This window comes from Anabrus simplex, chromosome 1 (assembly GCF_040414725.1).
Source record: "Anabrus simplex isolate iqAnaSimp1 chromosome 1, ASM4041472v1, whole genome shotgun sequence".
NCBI classification, from domain to species: Eukaryota; Metazoa; Arthropoda; class Insecta; order Orthoptera; family Tettigoniidae; genus Anabrus; species Anabrus simplex.
The window spans coordinates 633,725,028-633,738,942 of NC_090265.1; the positions used below are offsets into that span (position 1 = coordinate 633,725,028).

Sequence of the window (13,915 nt, forward strand, 5' to 3'; positions counted from 1 at the left end):
GATCAGATAACACTTCACCTACTCTCATTCTCTGAATTCTATTTTCTAGAAATTTAGACACCCATTCAACAACTCTTTTGCCTAGTCCAATAGCCCTCTTCATCATCAGTTATCTCCCATGATCTATCCAATTTTATGTTTGTCCTTATCTCCTTCCTATTTCTCCCTCTTCTTTTTTTTAAAAAAAACTATTTGTTTTACATCGCACCGACACATATAAGTCTTATGGCGACATTGGGATAGGAAAGGCCTAGGAATGGGAAGGAAGCAGCCATGGCCTTAATAAAGGTACAGCCCCATCATTTGCCTGGTGTGAAAATGGGAAACCACGGAAAACCATTTTTCAGGGCTGCCGACAGTGGGGTTCGAACCCACTCTCTCCCAGATGCAAACTCACAGCTGTGCACCCCTAACTGCATGACTAACTTGCCCAGTCTCCCTCTTCTGATGCTGACCTGTCACTATGTTTATTCCATTATTTGCTAACATCGTGTATCAGTTCCATGAAGGCATGAAGGCCCGAGTTCAACATGGTAGCAGCTCCACAACCAGTACCAAGTTACTGGTAGTGTCAAGCAGGGATGTGTTATGGTCCCTACTCTCTTTGCATTATACTTTGCAACCGTGATGAATGATGCCCTTCAAAACTGCAACGATAAGATTGTTTTGAATGTCAGATCTGACAAAAACATCTTTGATATCTCCCATCTTAGATCAAAGCATAGTCTGCCAACTACAGTACATATACTCAAAATTCTCTGTGCCAATGATGTATGCCTCATGGCTGATACAATGGAAAATTACAGCAGTATCTTGATGAACTAGATATTCCACTTGGTAAATTTCACTTGGTGATCAATCTCTCTAAGACCCAGGTACTGAAGCAACCTGCTAGTGGTCCATCTAAAAACGACACTCCTCTGTAACTACTTAGAAAGTAACTTGAAGAAGTGACATCATTTCGATAAACTGGGAAGTATGATTCACAGTGATAACAGGCTGGAAGCCAAGATTGCTACACATATCACTAAAGCTGCTCCTGCCTTTGGTAACCTCAACCAACAAGTTTGGAAATCACATGATTTATATCTAAAGACCAAATTGGTTGTTTATAAGGTCAACCAAAATGAACCTGGGAGGCTCCAGAAACCCCAGAATTAACCAGGGATAAGCTGAAGAAAATCTGTATAAAATTTACACCCTTGTTTGCACAAATCTCATATGAGGCCCCTAATATGTGTCTTATTCAATGTGCCCTTTGTTATTTTTCCTGTAAGAATGCATACTAAATAATGATTCCATACTTCATTTTAGACCTCATGTGAGGTATGATACTGGTTCCACCTAAACCCAAGAGATAGGAGTGGGAAATTTTATGTCCCACTAACTGCTTTGAGGGATTTTTGGAGATGCCAAGGTGGTGGATTTTTGTCCCACAAGAGTTCTTTTATGTGTAAGTAAATCTAGCGACACAAGGCTAACGTATTTGAGCACTTTCAAATACCACTGGACTGAACTGTGATTGAATCCATCATCTTGAGCTCAGAAGGCTAGTGTTCTACCATTTGAGCTATTCAGCCTGGCTTTCTTCTTTTATCCTTCTCCAATGAAAAATTGTTATCACATTTCTGGATTTGCATGGTGGGATTGATGGTTTTATTTTATTTTATTCATTTATTTATTTTGTAAAAGGAACCTGAGCCATGGCTCATATAGGTGAAATACATATCTGATATACATGTAACAGAATTAGGAGATAACACAGAATCTAAAATGTTTTACATGAAAATAATGTAAAATGAGTTAAACTCATTATAGAGGTACGATACATTTAACGTATAGGCGACATTGACAGGTCTTTTGGCGATCGTGGGATAGGACCAAGCTAGGGCAGGGAAGGCAACCATGGAATTAATGTATAGTCCCAGCATTTGGCTGGTGTGAAAATGGGGAAACCAAGGAAAACCATTTTCAGGGCTGACAACAATGGAATTCAAATCCACTGTCTCCTGAATGCAAGCTAACAGCTACACGCCTCAAACCACATAGCCATCTCACTTAGTTTTAAATAGATACTATACATTACATATTATTACATAGGTTATTACTGAAAGTTTATATTTCCATAGAAATTCAAGTTCTACACGTAACTTTTAATTAATGTTATTGGTTTTACATCCCTGTAATAAACTTTCATTATATTTCTTTTTCAGAAACTCTCCTGCTTTACCTCAGACAAAACCTGCATCTATGGCAGCACCACCACCATCTCATCAAATGCCCAATGTGAGTATTAGTTCAGCCTCAGAACTGAATAATATTTCTTCCATGGGTTATTTTTACATTGATATTTATCTGTATCTGAGTTAGACATAAAAAAATAGGACCTGAGATGTCAAAACATATGTTTTGCCAGTATTTATAACATTATTTCACAAATAGAACTAGACCTACAGCACTTGGAGGTAAATAACTAAACCTAATAATATTTCACAACAGAACTATAGCACTTCGAGGTACAATGTTTATTGATGTTGAACATTACAGGCTTTCCACCAAAATACATGTTCCCATTACAAAGCAAAAAAATAAATAAATAAATAAATAAATAAATAAATAAATAAATAAATATAAGAAATGAAAAATAAAAAATAAAAAATCTACTAGGTGGACAGTCACATGGGCAGAAAATTGGGCCACATGTAAGCACCACACCTATGCTATGTGGACACTCACATGGGCAGAAAACCGGGCCACATATAAGCGCCATCCCTATAACTCTAAATATGTTGACTTAATTCTTGTGACCCCTCACACATGCGGAAACCAATCCACACATGAGATGCCACTCCTATAACCACTGCCCGGTTGTGCTGTCCCACCCTGGTGAGGAAAAAAAGAACCCCCCTCACTGGAATGATACATCCGGCCCTCTATACAGTTGACAAAGTTAAGATCCTCATAATTCCGTTTGGCGACAGGCTACCTGTGTGCTGAAGCCCAGCTCCACACTGCATATGTACCCTGCCTCACTCTCTCCTTTCTCGACCTCTATCTATCAACATTTACCCACTACATTTGGGATAGGACCGCCCTATCCCTCCCTCTTGTGACGTTCCCCCTCCCCTCCCCTACCTACAAAACAACAATAAAAAATAAAAATATACTAAGTCTACTGTGTGGTCACTCACATGGGCAGAAAACCATGCCTCATGTAAGCGCCACCCCTATAACTAACTTACTCTAAACTCCTGACGTGTTTGAACCGCACTGTCGGCAGCCCTGAAGATGGTTTTCTGTGATTTCGCATTTTCACCCTAATTAAGGCCACAGCCGCTTCCTTCCCATTCCTAGCCCTTTCCTGTCCCATCGTCTACATAAGACTTATCTGTGTCGGTGCGACGTAAAGCAACTTGCAAAAAAAACTCCTAACGTAATTTTGTGACCTCTCACACTGGCGGAAACCAGACCACATGTGAGGTGCCACTCCTAAAACTACCATGTCTACTATGTGGTCACTCACATGTGCAGAAAAACCAAGCCTCATGTAAGTGCCACCCCTATAACTAACTTACTCTAAACTTCTAATGTTATTTAGTGACCCCTCACACTGCCGGAGACCAGACCACATGTGAGGTGCCACCCCTAAAACTACTGGCCATCTGTGCCGTCCCTTCTTGGTGAGGCACAACACGTCCGGTCCCTCATTATAGTAACACTACCCATTCATCTCCCTCTTATACATCTACCTTAGCTCTTACACACACTTATTTACTCAAGACCTGCCATCCTCAGCAGAGCACTGCTTTCCAGATCTGCTAACTTAATATTTCATCATCCACAGCGCATGTGCCCTAATTCTTATTACCTTTCGTCTTGATCACCTACTGACTTAGCAGTTCCTACTACTATGTATGCACCCTGGTGCACTTGTGCGTCAACAGTGGTGTCATGTCTTTCATTATCTAACTTACTTACCACTATTATTTCAAATATACGTCCATATCTTGCCATATCAATATTAACATGTCCTATCTTATTTCATATTTCTTATTTATTCACAAAGCACAAGATACAGCTACACTGAGCAAATTTCACTTGCACTGTCAACAGACTAATTAACAAATGTAAACTTTCACAATAAAATAAGACACACATAACAAAATATAACAATATCAGGTACATAGCCTACTAATAACAACTGTCCAAATCGAAAACCATGAGAATGTTCTTCCAAAATTACAATATCTTACCACTACCCCCATCTTAATTACACTTTACAAACCTTCCACATTTACAATGTATCTCCAGTTTTAACAGTCTGATATAATCAAACCTTCTAACTTTTGCCCTTATCTTAACAATCCTTCACTCATACTTCACGCACCTTTATAACCATACTTATCTTACTTAACCACCCTTAACAAACCTATCTCCTACAAATTCTTACATTTAACTTTTACTCATCACTCTTACACACTCCTCTAATTCATTCTCATTTTACACTCTTAGCTCTTTACACTTTCTTTCACATCCACTTTCAAGTCTTATACATTCATGGCTTGCCAATAAACCTCACCGCCGTCGCTTAACCTATTTCAAACCCAAATAACATTATGAATTTTCCTCTTTTAAATTTATTTCACAAACTCTCCTTACTGCACATAAATACCTATTTAATTCCTTTCCATTCTTGGGTAATCCACCCTACAGTTTTTTGCTCATCCCCTTTTTCTAATAATTCCTGTTTATTGGCAATCAAAAGTTTATTTCTTACTTTTTCCATATAATTACAATTACCTATTAAATGTAGATCATTTCCTGATGCCCCACATATTATGCATAGTGACTTTTCTTTATCCTTTGTCCATCCCTTATTCTTGTATAATCCCATCAGCACCATAGTAATCCTCCTCTGTTCAACCTATCTACATTCCTAATATTTAACACTGACACTTCCATTACTTTGTTAAAACACTAAGCTATCCTCTGTTCCTACACTCTTCTATCAATTTCTGTCTTTGAATATCTCTGACCCTCCTTAAAAGCACCCTCTGTCCCCTAACTTCTTCTTCCAAACCTCTTCCCACATGTACCCCATTCCCACCCTCTCCAAGTATAGTTTAATTTTTTCTAGCCAGCACCTTTATACATGTTTTTCTTTTGTTGTTCATACGCCGCCTGAAGCACCCTCCCTCCTTCCTCTCTTTTCAAACCCATCCAGTATTTGACTACCCTTATCACACACTCAACCTCTATTTCTTTTCCGCACATTAATTTCACCCCAGCATTTACTGTGCACCGGGGGAGCCCCATCACTTCCTTACCAAAGTTACTCACAATTTGACTTAAGTTAACCCTCTTTTCCTCCAGCCCCCATACCTTCTGCTCGCCATAAGACCTATCCGTGTCGGTGCGACGTAAAGCCCCTAGCATACCTTCTGCCCCATACATTACCCTGCCAAATACTACTGATCATAAGACTAACCTCACCGTTTTATAGCTTATTCCCGGAAATTTAGCCACTAAAATTTTGACTAAGGCTAAGACGGCCATCCTCTTTCCCCTTGCTCTCTTAATTTGCTCCTCCCATGTCCCCTCTCTGTTTAAAATTACTCCTAAGTATTCTAACTTATTTACTTGTTCAGTCTTCTCTCCCTGGACCATCCAAGTCATTTCTTTTATTCTCCCTTTATGTTTCTGCATTACTAACACTTTAGATTTATTCCCGTTAATTTTCATGGCCCATTCCTTTGCATATTCTGACATTGCATTTAAACTTGCTGCATCCCACCAGCAGTTAAAGTCAACAATACCACTTCGTCCACAAAAATCAAACCCGGTATCTCCACCCCATTTAGAACCAAAGCCATCCAATTATTCCCACCATGTCCACCCAAAATGTCATTAATGAATAAAATAAACAATATTGGGGAGAATTTACAACCTTGTTTTAAACCTACCTTACACTGTAATGGCCTACTTAACCTGTTTTCCTCCAACTTAACACAGCACCTGACCTCCTTTTACTGTATATCACCTCCACTGCATGTATCATCTTCCCAGAAACCGCCATCCTACCTAATTTTTCTATTAATGCACTTCTGTTTATCATATCAAATGTTTTTTCAAAATCAATTGTCGCTGCATAAACTTTGCCTCTTCCCATACTCATGTATTTATCCAGAATCATCTTCACTGTCATTTACCATTCTTTTTCCTTTTCTAAAGCCTCCTTGGAAATCTGACAAAAACAAATTCTCTTCATCCCAGTCTCTTAATCTGTTTGCTAAAACTCCTGTATAAATTTTACTTAGAGAATCTAACAGTGTTATACCCCTATAATTGTTAGTGATGTTTTTATTACCTGTTATCTTGTATATTGGACATACAATTCCTGCTTCCCATTCTTTTGCATACATTCCCCCCTCAAAAATCTTGTTAAATAACTTCACTATGCCCTCTATCATCAGCCCATTTTGCTTAATTCTTTCCAAAACTTATTATTAATACCATTGCATCCTCCCGCAGACCTACCCCTAATTTTACCTATCACTTCAATAACTTCTTCTTTTGAAATTTCTTTGTCCAGTCCATATATCGGTACCACCCCCCCCCCCCCCTATCTCTCCAAATAACTTCTTCCTCTTCTCTCTATACCATTCATTCCCCCACCCCCAAGTAGTTCACTAAAATAGTTCACCCACTGCTCATCCTCGATAATTGGTTTATTAAATCTCCTTCCATCCTTGTTAATTTTGTTTATTCTCTCCCAAATTTTTTCCATTTTATTCGTCCTACACTCTTTATTTATCACTTCCGTTTGTTCTTTCATCCATAACTTTTTTCTCTCACTGATTTCCCTTTTGTAGTCTTTTCTCAATTTACAGAAAACTTCTCTTTCTGTACTCTCACCTTTTTTCCTGTACTCTCTTAATGCACCCATAACCCTATTTAGCAATTCCTCATACTCCTTACTGTACCAGCCTTCCCCCTCTCTGCTCTTACTCCTCCTGCCTCTGTCTATCTGAGCTATCCTTTTGATTGAATATAAAATCAGTTCTAAGGCTCTATCTATGTTGTTTATCTCCAACGCAACCTCCCACCCATACCTTACTAATTGTAACTCCTGTTTTATTATCTTATCCAATTCCCGTTTTGCTTTCTCTGACCATTTATATTTAATGTACCCTCTCCCCAGTATATCACTGTTCTTTAACTCTCTCTTCTTGTCCCTCCCTACCCCCCTTTTTATCAACACCCACACTGGAAAATGATGTGATTCAACCCAATTTCCTACCTCCATCCTTATGATTTCTTCTAACATATCTTCTGAGCTTATTACTATGTCAATCACGCTTCCTCCCTGTTCTGTAACATAAGTCAGCTTCCCCTTCCTGTTGCCCTCTTTCCAACCATTTAGAATACCTAAATTTCCCGCTGCATACTGTACTGTACCCAGGGGTAATTAGCCTCTAGGACGATGCCTCCATTCCTGTATAAACATCTGACTAACTCAGGGTTGGGCAGAAAGTGGGTTGGTTGTTGATAGGCCAGGCTAAAAGTCAATGTTCCTCACTTAATTATAAGTAAATGACAGGAAAATGGAGGTATAACTCGAATGAGAAACAATAATATGGGGTAGGATGAGTTTATTCACAAATATCCCCGAATCATAGTAATAGAAAACCAAGTGAATCAAATAATAAAAATAACATTAACAAAATCTCAAAATTAAAGAAAGAAATGGACATTAAAAACATTAATTAACCAAAGAATTAAACGTGAAATGAAATTTCAAGTACAACAATAAAAAAATTTGTAAACTTTTAGAAATGATCTTCTTCTGATTGTCCATTGTTCATTTTATATAATAATATGCGTTTGCACATACTGATACAATTCATTTTAGATGGAGTAACACACTTTAAAGTATCACATTGATACGGGTTGTTAATTTGTTTTGAGTCGTCGCAAAATTAAACGTTAAAAGAAAAATTTTATATAAAAGAAAATTACGATAAAAGAAAAATTAAGACGCAATGAAACATGATATGAATTATGAAAAACACTATTGGCATTTCCCGATGCTATATTTACAATGCATAAAAATAAGCAAAGTATCACATCCATTTACATTGGATAAAGAGAAGGAAATCTTACGTACTACACTGACTCGACGTGAAATGCAGTTCAACAAAAGGATCTAGTGAGAACTAGATGGACCATCAATATTACTCAGCACTCGGGCTGTTCCCCATTAAACAACAAGACAACATATCCAAACAACATGAAATATCATAAAACACCATCCTGTAAGAGAAAACATATTATTATGCTAATAAAGCATGTAAAGCAATGGGCAACATTGCCTTCTTCTGCTGCATTTGCGCACTCCATAGCGCGATCATCCATCACGTATTTCCTGCTTGCTGTGAGCTAAAAGGAAATGTTGGAACTCAACACTGCACTAAGGCTTGGTTTCTGTTTGCCAAGATTGTATCACGGAAATACCATCTCATAAGCTTGTGAGGCAATATCATCTTTCTTTGGCTACACGGAAACTCACGTACAATCGTACTCCTTCCTAGCATGCTTCGACAATTTACTACACACATCAGACTCATTGGTCTGGAATCAATTCCGTCAATTCTGATAATTAATAACCTCTCAGAAGACAATCGCAGGTACATATTCACTGCACACCAATCTTTCACTTCATCAGGCATGCAATATAACCTCTTATATCCATTACAATTCTCATCAGCCTTTTATATTATGAGACCAGGTTCGATTCCTGTACAATCATTGGGCAAAACAGTTTCCAGCCTAAATCAGAAGATCCTATTCTTTCAACGTTGTTATGCAGCTCCTTACGGGTCAGCTTCTGAAATACCATGCGTCATGCAATTTAACTGATACTAAGTATCTAAATGATCAAAATTAAAATTGAATTTACACTCAACGTAGCAAGAGTTTAACTTGGAAATTGGATGAACTTGTCAATCTAATCCTCCTAGCACTAATATACAAGGAAAAATTGGAATAATACTAAGCTAAATTAACATGCATAAATTAACAACAAATAATCCTAAAAACTGCCTCATTATCCCATCTAACTAGTCGTAAATCAAAATAAAAATATAGAGATCATGCATTTCTCTCTTATCCATATCTACAACATTACAGAGGTGAAATAATTACATGCCGTCAGGCTTACTTTACGTTAAATAAAATCCCTACACTAAACTTCACTAGTATTTTAACATAACCCATATAACATTCCACAATTAAAACATGCGCCTTATCTTGGACGACTCTCCAGACACAGGCAGCAGCTCACATCCCTGTGGCGTTAGGTGGTTACTCCGTGTTGATCCCTGCCTTAACACAAAGAAACAATCTTCCTTCTTCCATGAGTGGTGCCATCTTCTTGCTGAAAGTTATTGAACACTGCAGCACAGAAGGTTTGGATGAATATTTCTTCACCGCTCAATTCTGCACGTGCCGAACAACCCTTCTTAAGTATAAACTCAGCCAACACAATGACACGTAAACACTTGAAATTTAATACATTTAGAGTTTCTATTTACAGTTATTGAGAGCAGCTCGCGGTACGGATCGAGAGTTCCTCGCAAAACGCGACCGACACAAAAATGTGAAACGACTGAGCCTCTCTTCTTCACTTCCAAACTGCGGCTAATTATCATTATCAGTAGTGAACTTCGCGTTATAATACTGCAATTTAATTCTGCACCAGTTAATTTATTCAACTGCATGACTGAAAACGCAGTTTATTGGTCTTAAACCATACATTGTTACTGAATACATTCACCTGGCAACTTTCACGGACAATTCTCGGAGCACACCGAACAACGTTCACATCACATCAGCTTACGCAATCAGAGTGACGCTCTCGAGAGCTTGAGGTGCTAAGGAAGCATGGCTAACGCCCTTGTATCTATGGGATTCTCACATGTCTAGACAAACCACCAATCAGAGTGCTTGCCATTCATACTGACACATATTAATTGTAACATACCTATAAAACACAGTTCAAATAACATCAATTATCTTCCTATTATTTTTATATTGTACTCCTGATTATATTTCACTTGTAGACATGTGGAAATCCAGCAAATAACAGAATTTATTTCAAGCAACCTTTCATGATGGTTAATCTGGGACTATGACTTCGCGCGATGTAGACTCCATATTTGCCACATCCCCGCGTTCTCATTGGCTGAATATTTCTCTTGGTCAGCATCCTTTACACGTGCTGAGATGTCCCAACTCCTGGTGACGCCAAGACTTTCTCACGGTCCTGAGGAATTATCACGCAATATCCTGCGACTTGATGTCTCCATAGACTTCCGGCCACAGCTTTCCTGCGATTCATTGCTTTACCATATATGACTGAAATTTATACCAATAAAATTTATATATTATGTCAAATAATAATCCGAGTATCTCTTATGGGCCGTCAGGATACGGCTCATCCCTCTCCTACTCCGGGAAAAAAAAAATGAATACAGAGTATTTATTTATTATATATATTATTTGACTGTATACTGTCATCTGGGTATGTGGAATCTCTTTCTTTTAGTGCTATTTGCCGTCTCGCAGGTTTACATTTTCGTCCCATAATCACTCATTGTCTTGACGGATGTTATAATACACGTCTAATAGTGCGTGAAAACGTCGCTGTACGCTGCCACATTCTTCACAATTTTCTTCTTCTGAATGAATAGCTCTTTCCATTTCTGTGAAGTTGACATTCTGAATGTCTTCATCGTTGTTGTCTCCTTCTACCATTACTGGACCGTCATTAGGGTCTTCCTCTTCTTCTCCATCCTCTTCACTTTCTTTCTCTACTCTTTCTCCTTCTTCATCTTCCGGTATGTCATCAATTCTGATTTGACCTCTGGGATAATAAAGCTTAAGGTTGGCAGAGTTGAAAACTTTCTCTACTGATCTGTCTAAGCTTCGAACTTTATATGAATTGCTTCCATACACCTGAATTACTTTATATGGAACTATGTACAGTTCGGCAAACTTTTGACAAAAATGGGTTGACACATCTGAGCTCTGGGGATGATTTATCAATACAAGCTCATCAGCCCATAGCTGTCGATGGAAGCGCTTGTTCTGGCCTCTCCGTAGCCTCTTATCTGCCTGAGCCTTTAATCTCTCTGCTGTCTCACTTATGCATATTTCTGCAGACGGCCGTGGATCATTTGGACATTGAATTTTATCATGTCAGGGACGCTGTGGATACTCGTTAAGGTGAATAATGCTGGGAATTTGTCTGGTACTTTCGTGTTTTGTGGAGTTAATACTTTCCATGATAATTGGTACAACATCTGGCCACTTCCAATTTTCCCTTGGTATAAAGATTCGACAGTACTTCGCTATCCCTCTCATGACATGTTCACTCGGGTTAGACTCCGGATGTCTAATCGAACTCAACACATGTTTTACCTCCATTTTCTCTAACTCCCTCTTGAAGGCTGGCGAGGTAAACTGTGGCCCGTGATCACTCAGTATACTCTCTGGCTTACCCATTCTTGGAATAATTTTGTTCTTAATTTGATGTAGTGAGGATTTAGTATTAGCCTTTTGTACTGGGCATAGTGTTACATATTTAGAGAATACGTCCATGCAAACTAAAATATACTTCATGGTACGGCGTCCTGCAGGCAATGCTTCAAAATAGTCAACAGCAAACAGTTTCCTGGGCATTGTGGGCAATACAGGTCTCGGTTGTTGTTTTAATAGAAAGGTGTTGGGTTTGATACGTTGGCATGTGTCGCAGGTTCGCAAAACTTGCTGAATCATGCGCCTCATCCTGGGCCAAATGAAAGTCTCTTGCAGAGTAGCTGTTACTTTTCTATACCCGCGTGTCCAGTGGTATGATGCCCTAACCATATCAGATCCATCTGGAATATTGGTGGGACAACAATGCAAAATTTGGTATGCTCCTCATCAATGAATTTGTGTAGTAAGTTATTAAAGTAATGATACTGGGCTGGCTTCTTTTGTGGTTCCAAAAATCTTGGTGTACCAGGTTCGACTTCCTTATTGAAATAATCAATTGATAATGTAGTTGGTACGTAATTTTTCTGTTCTTGTCCTAAACTTGGGAGCTTACCTAAATGTGTTGGTCTTCTTCGCCTAAAATAGCTAGGTTTACAGTAGCTTCAATACCATCCGGGTTTCAGCTAAGTGTGTCCGCCACGGTGTTCAGTTTTCCTGGACAATGTTCTAATGTCAGATCGAATTGTTGCACAAATAACGACCATTTGTACATCCTGTCGCTACCCACATTTGACTTTAAGATGAATGTTAATGCCTTGTGGTCAGTTCGAATTATGATCGGAAATCCGTAGATATACTTTTTCCATTGACCTAGGGCGACTACAATTGACAGCATTTCTAGTTCTGTCATGGTCCATTTTAATTCATGGTTACGCAACTTCCTGCTCGTAAATGCCAGGTACGTGATCCTTGGTTCGTTCTCTGGGTTTTCCTGATATAGAACGGCTCCTATGCCTACACTTGAGGCGTCTGTCTGGATGATGAAAGGGCGGTCGTATGAAGGATAGCCTAGCTTCACTGCTCTTGCCAACATCTCTTTGGTTTTTCTGAAGGTCTCATCTTGGTCTTCTCCCCATTTCCATCAGTTGTTCACCTTTAAAAGTTCCTGTAATGATGCTACAGTATCCACATACAACTTGCAATGGTCAGAGAAAAACTGACAAAGTCCTAAAAACTGTCTGATATGTTTAACTCTGGTAGGTTTCGGGAAGTTCTGGATTGCTGATATCTTTGCCAGGTTAGGCTTGATCCCTTTTCCATCGATGACATGGCCCAAGAATAATGTGCTCCTACTGCAAAAATGGGATTTCTCTAAATTTACTTTGAAGTTACAATGGTTGAGGTCTGCCAAAAGATGGTTGCTTTTATCCAGATGTTCTTCAATTGTTTTTGAACAGAAAATTATGTCGTCAATGTAAATTATGGTAATGCTTTTATGTCTGGACTTAAATTGTCTTCCAGTGCGCAGATTAATGCTGAACTTGAGTTCTTAAGTCCAAATGGTAATCTTAAGAAGTGATATGTCTGATTGTTGAACATGAAACCTGTCAGCATACTACAGTAGATTCTGGGTGTAATTCAATATGATGGAACGAGGAGGTCAGGTCAACGGTGCCGAAGTATTCCATGCCTCCAAACCTCTTTAAAATGTCCTTGATTGCTGGAGCTTGCGTATACTCGGGGACTAGGCACTTGTTGATCTCTCTAGCATCCAAACATACCCTCACAGAACCATTTACCTTTGGAACAGTCAAGATAAGACTTACAAATGGTGTAGGTGATTTGGTTATGATCCCATTATTCTCCATATCATCTACCAACTCCTTCACCTGAGGAAATATCTTCTCGGGAATGGGATATGGCCTCTGTTTGAATGGTTCCCAATTGTTCACAATAATTTTGTACCTATAGTTAGGTATCTTTCCTGGTTTGGATCCAAATACATTCTTATGTTGTATCAAAATTTCCTTCATTTTTCCACGGGCTTCTTCATTCACCGGTGCCTCAACTAATTTCTCTGGTAATAATTTCGAACATTTCTCTACTTCCTTGGCTTCTAAATGTAGGGTCATGGCCTCAAAATATTCTGCTAGCTCATTACTATTTTCTATCCAATTTACTGGGAATTCAAACGATTCTTTGTTCTCCTCAGTTACAGATGCTGTCCAAATTCTTTCATCTCCAACATTTTCTTCGACCTGATCCAATCTCAGCTCTTTTCTGGAATGTTGTGTCCGAAAAATTATGTTATTACTTCCCATATCTATCAAGGCATTATATTCGCCAAGAAAATCTGCTCCAAGAATTAAATTAAATT

General features: G+C 38.7%; 1 protein-coding gene across 1 annotated transcript in view; it reads left to right on the forward strand.

The window, feature by feature from the left end:
• LOC136857238 (PDZ and LIM domain protein Zasp) overlaps positions 1 to 13,915 on the forward strand; it is an 87,636-nt gene that overhangs the window by 46,474 nt on the left and 27,247 nt on the right. Inside the window, exon 4 of the mRNA XM_067135726.2 lies at positions 2,214 to 2,286. Coding sequence (XP_066991827.2) covers positions 2,214 to 2,286 — 73 coding nt within the window. The remainder of the gene's footprint in view (positions 1 to 2,213; positions 2,287 to 13,915) is intronic.